This window comes from the organism of the source record quoted next, unplaced genomic scaffold, assembly GCF_019419815.1.
Source record: "Pyrus x bretschneideri cultivar Hongxiangsu unplaced genomic scaffold, Pyrus_bretschneideri_v1 Contig52, whole genome shotgun sequence".
NCBI lineage: Eukaryota > Viridiplantae > Streptophyta > Magnoliopsida > Rosales > Rosaceae > Pyrus > Pyrus x bretschneideri.
In genome coordinates, this window is record NW_025999790.1 from 2,224,733 (window position 1) to 2,243,327 (window position 18,595).

An 18,595-nucleotide genomic window follows, 5' to 3' on the forward strand; every position below is an offset into this window, starting at 1 on the left:
AATAAATAAAGCGTATTTATACTTTTCATGACATATTTGTTCAACTAAAAATTATTGGTTGGTATAATGACGGTGAGGAAGAGGGTGAAATGCCTTAATGAGTTTTTTAGTCCCAAAAAAGGTAGATTGCAACAACGAAACCATCCAGCTAGTTCCTTTTTGAAAAAGCTAAAAAAATAAAAAAGAAAAAATTATTGGCCACACATTAACAAACAACCGTTAAAAGGTTCGGTTTCTTTCTTTGAAAATTATAGGAAAATAATAAATTACAAACAGATTTTCAAGACACAGTGTTCAAAAGTCTGGCTATATTTATTACAACTAAACTAGAATGGAGAACATGGAAAGATATATAATCAGAAAATACGTTTTATTTGCAGCAATGAAGCCCCATTGATGAACTCCTGATCAAACGAGGACGAGTCTTAGAAGAATTGGACTTCGAACGATGTGAGTACCATCCGTCCACACCAACGACGCAGATACATACGTACGTGATGGTATATCTCTTCCGGAAACTGTCACGTTGAAGGTCTTTTTCTCATTCAAAGACTTGAAGGAAAGAACTTGAGGAACCACCTTGATGTTAACTCCCGGCTTCGAGATGGTCTTTGCCTTGTATGTAGAGTTTGCAAGGCCAACATTTTTAACTGTTCTTTGAAACTGAATCGAAAACGAAGACTCTGTTACAACTTTACCAGCCAGTGAAGGGTAGTTGAGATCCTTGACCTATTTTTTGCCAGTCCTTGCAGGGCAAGGGCGTTTGTCTCCGGAAATAAGTTGAACTTTGGACTCATCCAAGATCGAACAGAGCAACTTAATGTAATCATCCTTAGAAGTTTCGTACACAAGGCCCGGATTTAAAGCTTTTAGAGGATTGATATGCCCAGAACCATATGAAAATACACCGGGCCAGTAGGAACCGTCGGTGCTATTCGCAGGCCCAGCCGTAGTCATGATAGATGATTTGATGGCAGCTGGAGACCAGTTGGGGTGGAATGTCTTGATATACGCAGCGACACCAGCAGCATGCGGGCAAGACATGGAGGTTCCAGATAGGAAACTGTATTTCACATGCCTCCGGTCTTCAACACTCTCTGTGAGAGGAGCAACAGGTGAATATGCAGCCAAAATATCAACCCCCGGGGCAGTTATGTCCGGCTTGATAATTTCAGGTAAAATAAAATTAGGCCCCCGAGAAGAGAAGGAAGCAACAGTAGGTGCGGCAAGATCTTTTATGACCTCACTTTTTAGTAGTTTTGCTCGTGGTTTGCCTGTGGAGTTGACGTAGGACTTGACAACGTCAAAATCTTTGCTGTTAAAACTTGCTGCAGGTAGTGGGACAATGCCAGAAACATCAGGGATGATACTCTCACTTAGTGCACCTATAGCGCCGACTCGACGAACCTCGATACTACCAAAAGCCCATCGACATACCACAATCTTTCCCTTAACTAAATTAGGATCTAGGCAACCTGCATCACAATCCCCGCATTCACTTGACGCATCTTTGGCTTCTATCAACGGAAAACTTGTTCCATTTAATTCAAAAGGGTTCAAAGAATTCCCGACAAGCGTCCTTCCGTTTCCAAGAACCACCTTGTCAATGATGCGACGATCTGTGCTACTTGCTGCAACTGTAAGAATCCATGGTGCTACACTTGATACAGAGCCCTCATAAGGGCCACTATTACCTGCAGACTGTGAGGTTAGTATCCCTTTCTCCAGTGCATGGAAAGCACCGATTGCTATAGCATCCCGATCGAAAGGAGCTGCACTTGTACTTCCAATTGAAATTGTAATGATGTCAACTCCATCAGCAATAGCATCATCAAAAGCAGCCAATATCTTGTTTGTAGCGCACACTTTAGAACCGCAAACTTTATATGTAGCAATTCTAGCGGAGGGAACGCCTCCTGTTGCAGTCCCCGAGCTAGTCCGTAAAAGCTCACACCCTTTACGGGATTTCCTGCTGCGGTTGAGGCAGTATGAGTTCCATGACCAACATCATCTCTAGCTGAGGAACCAACGTAAAACCGAGCTCCAATGATCTTCTTGTTGCAAGTGAAATTTTTGCCTCCTTTGCAAACTCCTTTCCACTTCCTTGGAGCTGGACCAAAGCCTTCATCGCTAAAACTTTCGGATTCAGGCCATATCCCAGTATCGATGACACCAACAATAACATTGCTCTCAACAGTAGGATTTCGTTTGAGCTTCTCATTGAAACCCAAGAATTCCCAAGATCTTGTTGTTTGGAGTTTGTAAGATGTGCTCGGAAACACAGAGACAACTTCCTTCATCTTAGCAAGCCTTTCTCTTTCTCGGTCAGTGAGCTTTGCCGCGAATCCGTTGAAGCTTCTTTTATAGCTTCTTACTAAGAGGTTCGAAGCAGAGCTACTCTCGATAACCTCTTTCGAGAATACCAGTGTGATGAGACAATGGCGAGAACACATCATCCTTAGGAAGTGATCCTAAGTATACAATATATGTCTTTCTATCTCCATGATTGACGGCTTCACACGATAAGCTCACGAGGAGTATGAAAATAATGGACATAGCATAAGAAACCAGGAGATCCCCGTGCTTTGCCATTGTTTTGTTTCGATGCTGAAGATCGTAACAACTGACGAGTCTTATGTATCAAGGATGAAGGTCAACAAAAATCTTATCTTCATTGGTATCCAGATTTTCTTTCCTTTAAGGATGAATATTTTTCAAACGATTTTATTCCTTGGCCACAATTTCCATGGCATGAAATTAATTTCTTTCCATGCAGGATGAACGAATTCCAAATGTTTAATGCATTTAATTAAGCTTCTATACAATTTTGATTTGTCAACTATGACCAAGAAGAAAGTCAGATTCAACCAATTCTTCGAAATGTTTCATTTTATTGTTGTTTCCAAAAGCCGTATCAATGAATAAATATTCCATTTTAATTAGAATCACATATGATCATATCGTAGGCTTCCAACATGAACAAACTTATCTGAATTGGAGTTGTATGAATTCACGCTCCTCCAAATCCTGTCGTATTGATTGTCAAGATTCTTTTGGTTAAAACTCAAAGTTTTCAAACCCTTTTTCATTAATTTTCCTTACAAAAATTTGATTTATAAATTTGGTCTCCCTACTTTTTTTTTTTTTTTATGTTAGAAACTTCATCATTCCTGCAAACATGGTCATAGTGACTAGCGCAGGTGTACCATAAACGACTGTTGGTAGTCGTGATCAAATGATCTTGCCATAAAATCACACGGGTGCGACCAAAAGGATGGAGAGATCGAGGTAATGGGTGAAAGACATCAAAACAATGTCCTCGGTGAAAGACATCAAAACAATGTCGCATCGATCTCTGCTGGGTTCTTGGCCTAGGTGTTGCCTAGGAGCTAAACGGTAGAATGACACCACAGTTTAGGCCAAAAAGATCAAATGATATTGCCGTAAAATCTCATAGGTGCGATGAAAAGGACGAAGAGACCAAGGTACGGGGTGAACGACATTAAAACGATGTCGTTCTGATCTCTGCTTGGTTCTCGGACTTTGGCTCGGCTCGGCTTAATTGCACAGCTCAAGCGGTGGGGTTTAGTAGCTTACTAGTGGCGCATCTTTTGAGTTTTTACCGCGCTTCAAACTCTCCAGACCTTCTAGTTCAAAAAAGTTTACCAACAGTACAGGAAGCATAGAATGGCAGGCAATGGAAAAAGGAAAATTATCATAACTATAACCAAATCGAATAACAATCCTTATAAGGTTCACACTGATATTCGATCATACAACACATGAAACACGGAAATCAAAGCAAATTTGTAAAAATGCATGCGTACGTGCGAAAGATGGAAATCAATCAAATCAAGCGTAGAAACTCTTGAGTTGACTCCCTTGAATGGAATAAGTTGTCCATGTAGCGTATCAGAAGATCCAATGCAGTAACTGTCCTTTGCATCAAAACAAAAGTCGATGCCTCTGATAAAATAGAATACCAAACAAACTGTGTAACCATCAAATCCAACCCTAAAATACCCATGTACATATAGCATTCATAGTAAATTCATGTTAATTATATATGCTCAATATCTGAACGTAAGAACCTGCAACCGGCCACGGTAGCTACCGCTACCATGAGCAGTCAAACCTATCAATCCCAAATCTCTAGCCTAATGTCAATAGATATGAGCTAGTCTGCTAGAAGCCTGGTTTGGAAGCAGATAATATGACAATGATGAGTTACATACAAGAATAGTCTTACCATCTAATTTTAGCCTTTTCAAGAACAGTGACTTTGTAGGAAGGGTGTGCAGTGCACCCGCAACAGCCTTTCTGGTGGCCCATCCGTGGTAGGGGTAAAAAACTTGTTTATATGCTGTCTTAACCGGATCCATGATTGAATTTCCGCTGCCCACGTAAAAAAGAAATTCAAGTTATAAGTAATTGAATCTGCGATAGTAAAATAACAGCTAGCTGCAAAATTATAGAGACATTAAAAAATTAGAGATAGCAGTCATTGATTTAGGGTTTGTTCTTTTGTGAATAATTAATTCAAAGATTAGTCAATAAATAATTATGTGCCCTAAGTAGAATATTTAAATCATGGTACAATGGATATCACGAGTTTAGAACGAGGAGTTTATGAGCTCGTTTGGAAGTAATTTTAAAATGACTAAAAATGAGTTTGTTGAGAGTACTTTTGAAACCATCCTTAGTAAAAATACAAGTAAATCCCGAAAAAGCATTTGAAGTGCTCCCTACAAATATCACATAATTGATACTTCTTGCAAGAAGCAGTTTAAGTGCTCTTGAAACCCAAAAAAACTTTCATTAAAAGTGATTTCAGTCCATTTTAAAAACTCTTAATTAATATTAAATATTAAAAAAAATTCATGATGAACAGAAATATAAATTAAGTGGATATGAGAAAATAGAACATATGAGTGGACATAGAAGCACACTTAAGATGAAAGTGCATTTGCAAACGAAAATTATTTTAGACATGTTAACGAAACAGTGAATTCAGAGAAGATCGAGGCTAGGTTTGAGATAAGTAAAACCTTGAGGCCATAGTTTGCTCGAATATTATCTTAAACATCTCAAGTGAACGCTTCACTCTGATGAGAATTCTCGAACCACTACTGTGGCGCTTAATGGTATTCTGTTGTATTTCCCGGTCAAGCAAATCTTCTAGGGTATTAACTGACATTCCTGCCTTTTCAATCCCACTAACCTGGCAACCACCACATTAATCAAAATTTAATTAGAAAAAAAAAAAAAAAAAAAAACCAAAGAAACACTCACATCAAAGGGAAGTATATATGAACAAAATCAAAAGAAAAATATAAATAATTAAGATCATCTTTGAAATATGTAAAATGTCTTAGAATGCGTATTATGTAACTTAAAAATATATTTGAAATTCAGTGCAGCTGAATTTCAATATCAAAATTACTCACCCTCACCAGAAGATGTAAAAAAAAAAAAAAATAAGTAATTTTTAGATCTCATGCATAAGAATAATAAGAAATATTTAGGAAGTTATATAATTGAGTTTTTTATTTAGTATTTTTGCCTTCCTTTTATTATTTTAACGCAATGAATAAAAATTCATCACATTAAATTTAAAAAAAAAAATCAATAACAAAAAAAGTTAGATGCATTTCATTTTCATCATGAAATTTATATTCTCCTACTACAGCAAAACATGTCTAGAGTTATAAAATGTTCATTTACATTCTCAATTTTACATCCTTGCACAGGAAGTTGCTCTAAGAAATTAAATTAGCTGAAACCATTAAATCAGCATGTGGTTCAATATCTTAGTGTATATGGTGTTGGGTTTCCACCCATTCTCTCCCTCTCCTAAATTATTGTAATAGTTTAAAACCCTCTCCCTCCCATTAATAATAATAATTTTTTATAAAAAAAATCCATTAAATCAAAAGGAAATATGAGCAAATCAATTATATAGTTGAGGAACACTGAATAAACAATAAGGATGTATATAAAATAAAATTTGGTCCCCTTTTATTGTCGTTATAGTATCTTCTAATTTTATTATTTATTTAAAAATGAGTAACTGATTTAATCATGCGTATATTTCCCATGAGTGAAATGCACCTAAGAAATCAAAGCACTCATCAATCACAATCCACCGAACCCTAAGGAACACCCAAGTTTTACATCAAACTTTTGAAATTTAATTCAAATGTAGAAGACAATGACAAGTTTGCAACCTAAATCTTTCCATCACCAAAAAGCATCAAACTCTCAAGTTTAAGAGATGAATAATACCATATCAGAGTACTCTATGTCGGCGAACTTCATAGCGACGCCTAAGTGTCGAATGAGAGGAGAAACGAGACGACAGGCTTGGGTGAACTTGCCAATTTCCATGGTGATCGGTGCCGGAGAGTTCAGCTGAGCGGCCAGTTGTTCGAACTCATCTGCCAGCCTTGTCAGAATTCTCTCATCTTTCCTTTTCACTACCGTTGCCATTCTATAGCTTCTTTTCACCAAGTCTCTGCCCCTCTCTCAGACACTTTTATTTTATAGCAAAATTTGGAAAACTAACCAAAATTTGGACCCCAAATAAAATTATAACCACCACTTTAAAACCTTAAATTTATGATAATTATAATTAAAAGTTGATACGAAAATATTAATATACCCTTAATCACTAAATTCTACTCTTTTTCTAAAATTATAGCTCGAAAACGGAATAAATTTTAGGAATATATGCTCCTCATATTCTCTTCTTCAAAGAAATTCCTCGTGTCCTTATTTGCAGTGGCAATCCAAAAGAGGAGCCTGGTGCAAATGTTTGCAGGGTTTCTCCATCCTCAGTTAAAATCAAATTAACTTGCCGAAAAGAGAAGTACCTTCTTCATCCGGGTTTTGATTTCGGATTTCCGGATTTTGTTGTAAGTCCTCCTCTTTTCGGCCTGCCGAGCTCTCTTCACAGCAGAGTCGGGCTTCTTCGTGGCGACCTCACAAACAACGGAATGTCGAACCGGCCTCTGAAGTGGGCTCACAGCCACATACCTTGAAAATAGTCAAGAACCTGCACCAACGATTAAAAACAGACGAACACAACATGATTGAAGAACACTGATCGGATTTGGAAACGATCTAATTTTGGGAAAACCGTATAGAAGTTACCTGAGGCACTGAGGAATCGTTTTTTACCAGCTTCGACACGGCCTTCGCCAGAATCGTAGCAAAAAAATTCGGAAAGCGGAGGAACGTAACAGGAATGTAATGCCGAGAAAAGGGAGAGATGGGGGGATTCGATGAAGGGAAAGAAAAGGGCATGGAAACAGAAGGAAAAGCAGTCGAAGCAATCCACGATGATCAACGCGTGTGCGCCTTCACTGTGCAAAGCGGTGATATTTTTCAAAATATCCCACTCTACATTTCAAACTTTTTATATTAAAAAAAAAATACACTTATGAAGAATGTAGAATGAGATTTTTTGGTGTGTGCGCCCTTCCACTGTGCAAAGCGGTGACATTTTTCAAAATATCTCATTCTACACTTCAAACTTTCTATATTAGAAAAGAAAAATACACTTATGAAGAATGTAGAATGAGATTTTTTGGATTATGCGCCCTTCCACTGTGAAAAGCGGTGACATTTTTCAAAATATCTCATTCTACACTTAAACTTTCTATATTAGAAAAGAAAAATACATTTTCGAAGAATGTAGAATGAGATTTTTTTACGTATGCACCCTTCCACTGTGCAAAGCGGTAACATTTTTCAAAATATCTCATTCTGCATTTTAAAATTTTTATATTAGAAAATAAAAATACACTTATGAAAGATGTAGAATGAGATTTTAGGAATGCCAATAATATTTTCATTTCGTAAATAAATTAAAATTTCCAATCTGAACGGCAATGAAGAGGCTGTGGCAATTTTGTAAATAACTCAATATCCACCCCAAGTCAGTGTTCACTTGAACAGTGCAATTGGAATCCATACTTTAGACTAAAGTAATTGCACGGCAGACATGTTGACAGTGTTTTAAAAATAAGTAACGCTAATTACATCAAATTTATAGATCAAATATGCAAATTAAATAATATGTTGTCAATAACAAATAAGCGCGTTAATCAACATTTAAGTTTTTTCAAATGGGATGTCATTTATTTTAAAACTAAAAAATATATAATACAAATTTCTTTTCACAGAGTATAAGGTCCCAAACTCCTTTTACTTGTATCATCCAAGAACGCTTAGTATGTTCAGAATTATTTGTTGATTTTCCATAACACTCATGCCTAGGGACAACCCGACAAATATGTCTTTCAGTTAAGAATTATTTGCCGCACGTTAACATCCAACTTGGTTAAAAAGTGCTGGGGGCTCCATGTTTGCTCTAGTGCTATAGTTTTTGCAGCAAGAGCAATCTGTTTGCCCTACATATCAATTGTGATATATGCCTTAGGCCTCATTCTGTAGTGCGACCCTCGATTCAGTTTTTATTAGTTCTATATTAGGAAGAAGTTGTATTAGGTTGATGTTGTGGATAATGGGGCTGGACTTTTGATCTTTGCATTAAAACAAGAAGCTCCACAAATAAGAAATGCTTCGCATAAATTAATAAAATGTGGTGAGATACTTGCATGTAAGGGAAAATGTGATGCTGAAAATTTAGTAGAATATGAAGCCCCATTATTTTCAGTAGAGTATGAAGCCCCATTGATGAACTCGTGATCAAGAGCTATAGTTGGTGGCGCTTACAAGAATTGGACTTCGAACGCTGTGAGTACCATCCGTCCACACCAACGACGCAGATACACGCGTAAGTAATGGTATACTTCTTCCGAAAACTGTCAGATTGAAGGTCTTTTTCTCATTCAAAGACTTGAAGGAAAGAACTTGAGGCACCACCTTTATGTTAATTCCTGGTTTTGAGATGGTCTTTGCCTTGTAAATGGAGTTTGCATGGCCAACATTTTTAACTGTTCTTTGAAACTGAATCGAAAACGAAGTCTCTGCAAGAATGTTAACAGCCATTGAAGGGTAGTTGAGATCTTTGGCCGATATTTTGTCATTCTTTGCAGGGCAAGGGCGTTTGTCTCCAGAAATAAGTCGAACTTTGGACTCGTCCAAGATCGAGCAGAGCAACTTAATGTAATCATCCTTAGAAGTTTCATACACAAGGCCCGGATTTAAAGCTTTTAGAGGATTGATCTGGCCAGAACCATACGAAAATACACCGGGCGTGTAGGAATCGTCAGTGCCATTCGCAGGCCCAGCCGTAGTCATGATAGATGATTTGATGGCAGCTGGAGACCAGTTGGGGTGGAATGTTTTGATATACGCAGCGACACCAGCAGCATGCGGGCAAGCCATGGAAGTTCCAGATAGGAAACTGTATTTCACGTGCCTCCGGTCTTCAAAGCTCTCTGTGACAGGAGCAACAGGTGAATATGCAGCCAAAATATCAACCCCCGGGGCAGTTATGTCCGGCTTGATAATCTCAAATAAAATACGATTGGGCCCCCGTGAAGAGAAGGAAGCGACAGTAGGTGCGGCAAGATCTTTTATGACTTCACTTTTTAGTAGTTTCGCTCGAGGTTTGCCTGTGGAGTTGACGTAGGACTTGACAACGTCAAAATCCTTGCTTCTAAAACATGCTGCAGGTAGTGGGACAATGGGAGAAACATCGGGTATGGTACTGTCAGTTACAGCACCTATTGCTCCAACTCGACGAGCCTCGATAATGCCTATAGGCCAACGACATACCACAATCTTTCCCTTAACTAAGTTAGGGTCTAGACAACCTTCATAACAATCGCCGCATTCACTCGACGAGTCTTTGCCTTCTATCAAGGGAAAACTTGTTCCATTTAAATCAAAAGCGTTCACAGAATTCCCGACAAGTGTCCTTCCGTTTCCAAGAACAACCTTGTCAATGATGTGACGGTCTATGCTACTTGCTGCAACTGTAAGAATCCATGGTGCTACACTTGATACAGTACCCATATAAGGGCCGTCGTTCCCTGCAGACTGAGAGGTTAGTATCCCTTTCTCCAGTGCATGAAAAGCACCGATTGCTATAGGATCCTGATCGAAAGGGACTGCAATTGAGTCTCCAATTGAAATTGTGATGATGTCAACTCCATCAGCAATTGCATCATCAAAAGCAGCCAATATCTTGTCTGTAGCGCACTCGTTAGAACCGCAAACTTTATATTCAGCAATTCTCGCAGAGGGAACGCCTCCTGTTGCAGTTCCGTGCGCCAGTCCGTAAAAGCTCACACCCTTTACGGGAATTCCTGCTACGGTTGAGGCAGTATGACTTCCATGACCAATCTCATCTCTAGCTGAGGAACCAACGTAAAACCGAGCTCCAATGATCTTCTTGTTGCAAGTGAAATTTTTGCCTCCTTTGCAAACTCCTTTCCACTTCTTTGGAGCTGGACCAAAACCTTCATCGCTAAAACTTTCCGATTCAGGCCATATCCCAGTATCGATGACACCAACAATAACATTGCTCTCGACAGTAGGATTACGCTTGAGTTTCTCATTGAAACGCAAAAACTCCCAAGATCTTGTTGTTTGGAGCTTGTAAGTTGTGCTCGGAAACACAGAGACAACTTCCTTCATCTTAGCAAGCCTTTCTCTTTCTCGGTCGGTGAGTTTGCAGCGAATCCGTTGAAGCTTCTTTTGTAGCTTCTTACCAAGAGATTCGAAGCAGAGCTACTCTCGGTAACCCTTTCGAGAATACCAATGTGATGAGACAATGGCGAGAACACGTCATCCTTAGGAAGTGATCCCAAGTACACAATATATGTCTTTCTATGAGAAACTCAAGCCACAAATCAATGAATAAATATTCCATTTCAATTCCATTTTAATTAGAATCACATATGAACAAACTTATCTGAATTGGAGCTGTACGAATTCACGCTCATCCAAATCATAAGGTAGGCTGCCAACATGATCTGTGTAATTTGTTATGATATTATTTCCTTATATCCGAAATTGCATCGTTCCGGCAAAAATGGTCGGATTGATTTAAACATATGTACTCTCCCTATATATGCATACAAGTTCAAATTTCGCGCCCCAACATTCCCCGCTTCTATACATGCAATTATTTTTTCACTGGCAACCTTAAACATTGAAATTTAATCAAAGGGTTAATCTCAGTTTACTACCCTAAAGTTTCTTGGTTTTCAACATTTAGTACATGAAGTTGTTTTCGTCCCAATTTGATACCTTAAGTCATAATTATAAGACACTTTCATACATCTGTTGAGTTTTCCGTCAGAACCTTCGTTAGCTGATGATGTGGCACCCGCGTGGACAGTGATTGGGACGCCACGTATCATTATGGGCCCATGTAAATATTAAAAAATTGAAAAAAAAATTAAATTGTTTTCGTCCCAATTTGATTAGGCCGCCATGTGTCATTATGGGCCCATGTAAATATTATCAGGCCCAAAAACATTTTTTTTTTTTAAATTTTGGCTACTCCTCACCCCCACGACCCCTTCCTCCCTCCCTTATCTCCTTTCTCTCCTCTGCACCCACCTCTACTACCTCACCTTACCCCTCACGTTAATCTCCTACCTCACCCCACCCTTCCCGGCAACCAATTGAGCAAATGCTTACTCGATGGTGCATCCCCAATTTGCTCAAAATTCGGGATCAATTTTCGTTGCTTGATCACTAGAAATCGAGGCAACGGCTGTGCAAACGGGATCTCCTCAGCCGAACCTACATACTCCACAATGCCTCTTACAATCCCGAACTCTGCAAGACAATGACCCATCTCTGCCGCACCCAAAAACCCTTGCGATGACTCCAAATCCTCCAGCACCCTAATAATATCAAACATATTGGACTTGGTTCTTCCCGCCAAATTGGCGTAAAAACTCGACATCTTCCCTAAGTCACAGAGGTATCGGATGGCAATGTTGGCCATGGCGTCCATCATAGACTCTTTGAAGCTCTGAAACCCAAAGCTCTCGCATATCTATGCAACTGCAACTGTCGACACTGCCCGACCAAACTCATTGGCTCCTCCTCCAGCTGCTCTCCTCAGCACATCACTATTGGGTTGATTCCTGTTTCTGCTACTGTCTACATCTCCATGGCTCATATTCAAACCCTCACATCACTCAGCTTTTTCTTCAGCTCTCATATTAATTGACCCGTGAGCGCATTCCGGCAAGAACCCACAATTTCCCCTCCTTTTCCCTCGTTTTCTCGACGGTCAAACAGAAACATATAAACAGTGTTCTAAAAAACACCCTACGCAGCGGCCTAGGCAGTGCCTTGGAACCGAGGCGATTTTGTGCAAAACAGCTGGAAAAATCGGGGTGGTTCTAAGCGGCCGCCTATGCGGCTAGGTGGGTTTTTTTTTTTTTTTTTTTGTGAAATTTATTTAAGTCTAAGTTCTAATTATACCTTGAAAATTTGTTAATTTTATAGAATAGGTGTCTTGTGTATCAACTTAAATTCCGATATGCTAAAGATAAGTAGCTTACATTACTAAATTCCCTTATTTTCCTCCTATTTTCCATTTTATGTTGTTTTAAATTGTGAACTTGTTGTACATGTGTCATCTTACAATACTCCTCACTATGGTTATATGGCATATATGCTTAATGTGTTTTTAAATTTTGGACTTGTTGGATACCCTTTTTGCATTTGATCATTCTTTTATTATATTATTCATGAATTTCATACAAGTATAATTTTTTGTAAGTGTCAATATGCACTATTTACAAGATATACAAGAAATTTACCTAAATCCGCCTAGGCGCTAGGCGCTAGCCCGCCGCCTGACTAGCGCCTAACACTTTTTAGAACCTTGCATATAAAGGGGGAAAGAAAAATCAAGTTGGGCACTCAGAAACCCTAGAAAAAACCCAGAACGCAAAACTCAAAGATATTAAAAAATTGAATAGGAGAGGTGGGTGTGCGGAGAGGGTGGGTGCAGAGGAGAGAAATGAGAGAAGGGAAGGAGGAAGGGGGTTGTGGGTGTAAGTAGCAGCCTAGAAAAAAATTATAAAAAAAAAACAGTTTTTGGGCCTAATAGCTAGGGTTAGAAGATGAGATAAAAAAAAAAGGAAGTTTTAACGAAAAGCTCACGGTACTGTTCACTTTAACGAAAAACCATATTTTTACACTAAAAAGTCAATCCTGGTACTATTCACTTACCCTTTATTTTATCCTTATCATTAAAACTCAAAGTTTTCAAGCCATTTTTCATTAGTTTTCTTATTAAAAAAAATTAGATTTTTTTTTAATTTTTTATATTTACATGGGCCCATAATGACACGTGACACCCAGTAATTGTCCACGTGGATGTCACGTCATCAGTTAACGGAGGTTCTGACGGAAAACTTAACGGATGTATAAAAGTGTTTCATAATTATAACTTTAGGTACCAAACTGGGACAAAAAAAACTTCATGTACCAAATGTTGAAAACCAAGAAACTTCAGAGAAGTAAACTAAGATTAACCCTTAATCCAAAGACGCATAACCCCTTACCTGCGAAACTTAACCCCCTGCCCTATATCAACGCCATTGCACATGATCCTTAGTTTTGAAAATAAACAAATGCTTTTCTTAATTTGTATAATCATTTTGCAGTGAATCACCACATTTTTTACATAAGATTTGATATATGAAATTTGGCACGACATATAACTTGATTTATCAAATATTTAAACAAGTTATTATTATAGATTATCATTGATATGCCCATATATTAACCATAAATGACTCGATTGCATAAGGGATGAAATGATATTGCCGTAAAATCAACAGATGCAACGAAAATAATAGAAAGGTCAATGTATGGGGTGTGTTTAGACCCAAACTAGACATTGGGCCTGGAGCGCAGCCTAAGCCTATGTGAAGCCCCAGGAAGGCACTAGACTTTTGAAGCAAGGAAAGCTGAAGACGGAAACTCAGCCCAATCAAGATATTAAGCAATGTGACAAGATTGGGCGGCAAACCTATGCAACTGGACATGCATAGGGCTTATTACGATAGGTTTTGTAGAGGGCAAAAACACATTTTTAAGGCTAAAACCTTGTAATTTCAAGGAGGTTGAGTGTGAAATCACCACTTGTCTGTCATATCAAGCAGGGGGACTTAACTTAGAAGGAATGAGGTTGCTATAAAAGCTACAAAAGAACATGAAGAAAAGGACACTCAACTCATCTCTCAGAAAAACACTTAAAAGCTTTGTTATTTCCTTTACATTCTATTTGCACCCCCATCCATTCACTTTAGTTATAACTTTGTTGTAGCCTTCCCGCATTATCGATTTAAATTGTAGTCATTATCGAACTCTTTTCCATCCCAAAGATTACCCATATTCTTTAAATTTGTATGAGTGCCCAAGAGGCAGGGACTTGAGCCCAATGACTTTTAGAATGTGTCTAAACTCATTTGTTTACTTTCTATTTCATAGTAGAATGATTTTGAAAATTTTTGGTGTTTTTATTCCCTAACTGTAATCACTTAGCTTTAGCATCTGATTTCCTGATTCCTTAGGGATTGATGAGTTGTTTAGAAGTACCGTTCTAAAAATCCCCCCTAGGGCCTAGGTGCCAGGTTGTTGGCCGCCGCTTCAATTAATCCCTAGGTGTTTGAAAATCTTGAAAACGCGTCTAGACCTGCTTAGGCGCCTGCCTAGCACGCCTAGATCAGCATAGGCACCCGCCTATGTCACGATTCTCACGTATACAGAAAATAGATAACTTTCCTTTTGCAATTTATTTTTTCAATAAAATGAAAGAGAATTGTTGAATACTCAAAGAAACACTTATTATATGTTTGTTCCTCTTGTTTTCAATATGTTTTAATACTATATAATTTATATGCTATTTTATTTGCAATCTATGTGTTCTTTGAAGTATAAATAGATATTTATTTATACGATATATAATAAATCTACTTAAATCCGCCTAGGCGCTAGGCCCCAGTCCACCGACCGACTAACACCTAGTATCTTTTAGAACCTTGTTTAGAAGTACTCTTTTCCTCCTCAGATGTTAAGGTTTAGGGTTGACAACCATTCTTTTAGATTTAGCATCAACCAAGTTATCCTGCAAGTTTCTTAATTTCAAAGTAATGTTCTAAACACTTGTTTGTTCCAAACACTAATCAAATGCTTAAATGTACCAGCACAAACTCTGAATTGATCATTAGGATTGCTATCAAATGACAGACCAAAGCCTTTTTAACCGTATCTTGAAACTTAGAGTGTTGAAGCCACATAGCCTCAAACTTAAAAAGTGAACCTTCTTTTAGGGCAAGTTTTATACAAGGTTAAGCAAATAAGGTTGTGATCCGATCCAAAAATAGGGAGGTTATGCAAATTAAAATTAGGAAATAATTTAACCAACTAGGATTAGCAAGAGATCTATCAAGTCTTTCAAAGATCACAATATGATTCTTATGACAATTAGACCAAGTAAAAGGGACATCAGAAGCATGCAAAGGAATAGAATTTTCATCTCTAAAAAAATTTGAAAAATCAATCATATAATTTGTTCACACTTTGAGTTCTGCCAATCTTTTCCTCTAAAGAAAATATTGCATTGAAGTCACCAATTAGCATCCAAGTTTGTCAATGGGAGTAAAAAAAGAATTCAAGCCACGATTGTAGTTATTTTAGTGGGTAAGAATAAACAAAAGTATCATACTGTTGTAAACAATGAGATTGTATGCCCACATGCCAATAGTATGTCTATCATAGGCCTAATAGTGTAGTTTTGTAAGCTTTCAATGAAGTTGCTCTATATATAGAGCACTACGAGTGATCAAAACACACAGTAAGAAAAGAAAAGTTGGAATAATATAAGTACCCTTCCATTTCTCTTTCATCTGCAATCATTTTGTGTTATAGTTACGAAACAAAATATGTGTGATATATTGCACCCGTTTCACCCTTGCACTTAGCAAAAGTTATTTCTCTAACTTTTGCCTATTTATAACACGTTATCAGCACGACTATCTAACCATTTCTCATTTCCCTTCGCTGAAAGAAAAAAAAATGTTACCTCCAAGGATTTTACTATTCTTCTTCTTCATCTGCCTCACCTGCTGGATATACCCTCACGAAGAACTGCTAGCTCCATGCCTGCTTTTAGTTCTCAACATAACAATTACTTATATCTTTGATTTCTTGTTTGGTGTAGTTCTTAATTACTAACCCAGTATTTATTTATGTTAATTTTATTGTGATTGAAGATGGTGCGGTATCATCGCCCATCTTGAATTGCAAATTTAATTTTATTGCAATTTTAGGTGGTGTGGTATAATCGCCCACCCTGCCTTGCATATTTAATTTTTTCTATTGCTTGAGTGTTGCGGAATAATCTCTCATCTTATGTTATTTTATTTCAATGAGAGGTGTTGTACAATCGCCCTCCTCATTAATCATTTAAATCTCGATCTTGAAGTTTCAAGTGCTTATCATTTTGACCTGAAGATCAAAATGAAAAATTTGTAAGAACCAAAAGTTTTAACAATATATTCCTCCAGAATACGTATTATTGCAAGTTCTTACATACCTCATTTTTCTTTCAGAAAAGAAAATGGCGAACTTGGCAAAACTTGATTTTGTTGCCCAGGATATTATTGAGAAGAACTACTTTACCTGGGTAATGGATGCCAAGATCCATCTGGAGGTAGGAAATCTTGGAGAAACCATAAAGGAGGATAACAGTGCATCCTCTCAAGATCGGGCATAGGCCATGATCTTTATCCGTTGCCACCTTGATGAAGGACTGAATAGCGAGTACCTCACGATTAAAGATCCATTAATTCTCTGGAAGGCACTGAAAAATAGATACAATCACCAGAAAATGGTTATTCTTCTAAGGGCTCATTATGAGTGGACTCACCTAAGGATCCAGGATTTCAAGACAATTGCTGAGTACAATTCTGCAATGTTCAGAATTAGCTCCCAGTTGAAGCTCTGTGGAGAAGCAATCATTGAAAAAGATATGCTAGTAAAAATTTTCAGCACCTTTTATGCCTCCAACGTGCTTCTGCAGCAACAGTATAGAGAAAGAGCCTTTATTGAGTACAACCAGCCGATATCTGTACTCCTTTTAGTTGAACAAAATAATGAGCTTTTAATGAAGAATCATCAGTCCCGACCTACTGGATCAGCACCATTACCAGAAATGAATGATGTTTGCCTTGATGGGAATACCACATCCTCTCGTGGCAATAATTACAAACGAGGACGTGGCCACAAGCGAGGCTGCTGGAACGGGAAAGGCAAGAACGATAGTGTCTAGTTTCACAACCAGGCTCCAAGGCATAATTCAAGCCCGAGCTTCAAGAATGCAAATCACCAGAAAAGCATAGCTCATATGAACACTCCTAGAAATCCTGAAGAAGTTTGCTACAGGTGTGGTGGCAATGGGCACTAGGCGTGTACCTGTTGTTAGTGTTCTAAAAAACGCCCTAGGCGGCCGCCTAAGCGCCTTGGAACCAAGGCGATTTTGTGCAAAATGGCTAGAAAAAACGGGGTGGCTCTAGGCTGTGCTAGGCAGCTAAGTGGTATTTTTTTTTTTTTTTTTTTTTTGTGAAATTTGTTTAAAGTCTAAGTTCTAATTATATCTTGAAATTTTGTTAATTTTATAGAATATATGTGTTATGTATCAACTTAAATTCCAAGATGCTAAAGATAAGTATCTTACATTACTAAATTTCCTTATTTTCCTCTTATTTTCCATTTTATGTTGTTTTAAATTGTGAACTTGTTGTACATGTGTCATCCTACAATACTCCTCACTATGGTTATATGACATATATGCTTAATGTCTTTTTTTTTAATTTTGGACTTGTTGGATACTCTTTTTGCATTTTAACATTCTTTTATTATCTTATCCATGAATTTCATACAAGTATAATTTTTTTGTAAGTGTCAATATGCACTTGTTTACAAGATATACAAGAAATTTACCTAAATCCTCCTCGGCGCTAAGCGCTAGCCCGCTGCCCGACTAGCACCTAGCATTTTTTAGAACCTTGCTAATGTAAGACAAGCTTTGAATAAATTTAATTGATGACTTCACTTGGGGCACCCATTTGTGACACGCCCCGATCCCAATATTCCCCGGATACCAGGATAGGCACGCGCTGGCCGACATCCGAGGGTGACGAAAGCCATTTATTGTACAAATGTTGAAAACAAGGGGTAGATAAGACTTATAAATATAAATAATAATGAATATGCAATTAAGGAACGTGTTCAGAGTATACAACTAACTAGAACACTAAAGGAAATAATATAAAATTGAATGAAACAAATGATGGATCCTACACTGAGAGAACTTGAAGATGTCGATGTAGAAATGCCTGGACGCCGGGATTGTATGCCTCAATTCTAAGTTTTGAAGGGGGCGCAAAACAAACATGAGTGAACCAAGTTGAACATACATATATTGAAAAACAACTACATAGTATAAAGTCATCCATCATCTATACTATAAAGAGGTGTTCTAAATATGTTCTAAATATCATATCGTCAACCATCAGATATTCTATAAGAACACAGGTTATAGGAAAATAGTAATAGTTCAAACTTGCCTCAATAAGCATGT

General features: G+C 37.8%; 3 protein-coding genes and 1 pseudogene across 3 annotated transcripts; 1 reads left to right on the plus strand and 3 right to left on the minus strand.

The window, feature by feature from the left end:
* Positions 1-249: 249 nt before the first annotated feature.
* On the minus strand, positions 250-2,592 carry LOC103945592 (annotated as a pseudogene).
* Positions 2,593-3,698: 1,106 nt separating this feature from the next.
* LOC103945594 (accelerated cell death 11) lies at positions 3,699-7,313 on the minus strand. Its single transcript, XM_009356196.3, has 5 exons — positions 7,153-7,313; positions 6,286-7,054; positions 5,049-5,221; positions 4,250-4,395; positions 3,699-3,966 (listed from the first exon to the last, which is right to left on the minus strand). The coding sequence occupies exons 2-5, from the start codon at positions 6,487-6,489 to the stop codon at positions 3,848-3,850; spliced, it is 642 nt and encodes a 213-aa protein (XP_009354471.2). The 5' UTR covers positions 6,490-7,054; positions 7,153-7,313; the 3' UTR covers positions 3,699-3,847.
* Positions 7,314-8,712: 1,399 nt separating this feature from the next.
* On the minus strand, positions 8,713-11,935 carry LOC103945641 (subtilisin-like protease SBT4.13). Its single transcript, XM_048570234.1, is given in 3 exon segments — positions 8,713-10,646; positions 10,649-10,813; positions 11,623-11,935. Coding segments are annotated over 3 exon segments (2,412 nt in total).
* A 4,797-nt stretch (positions 11,936-16,732) lies between these two features.
* Positions 16,733-17,284, plus strand: LOC103945642. The gene has a single exon (XM_009356232.2). The coding sequence runs from the start codon at positions 16,733-16,735 to the stop codon at positions 17,282-17,284; it is 552 nt and encodes a 183-aa protein (XP_009354507.2).
* Positions 17,285-18,595: the final 1,311 nt, after the last annotated feature.

Bases quoted from the DNA above. Each gene is read 5' to 3' on its own strand.
- LOC103945594 (XM_009356196.3), bottom strand. From the start codon at position 6,489: ATGGCAACGGTAGTGAAAAGGAAAGATGAGAGAATTCTGACAAGGCTG. The intron at 5,222-6,285 runs GTATTATTCATC...GGTGGTTGCCAG, and splicing joins ACATAGAGTACTCTGATATG to GTTAGTGGGATTGAAAAGGC. The intron at 3,967-4,249 runs GTAAGACTATTC...CTATTTTATCAG, and splicing joins GAAAAGGCTAAAATTAGATG to AGGCATCGACTTTTGTTTTG.
- LOC103945642 (XM_009356232.2), top strand. From the start codon at position 16,733: ATGATCTTTATCCGTTGCCACCTTGATGAAGGACTGAATAGCGAGTAC.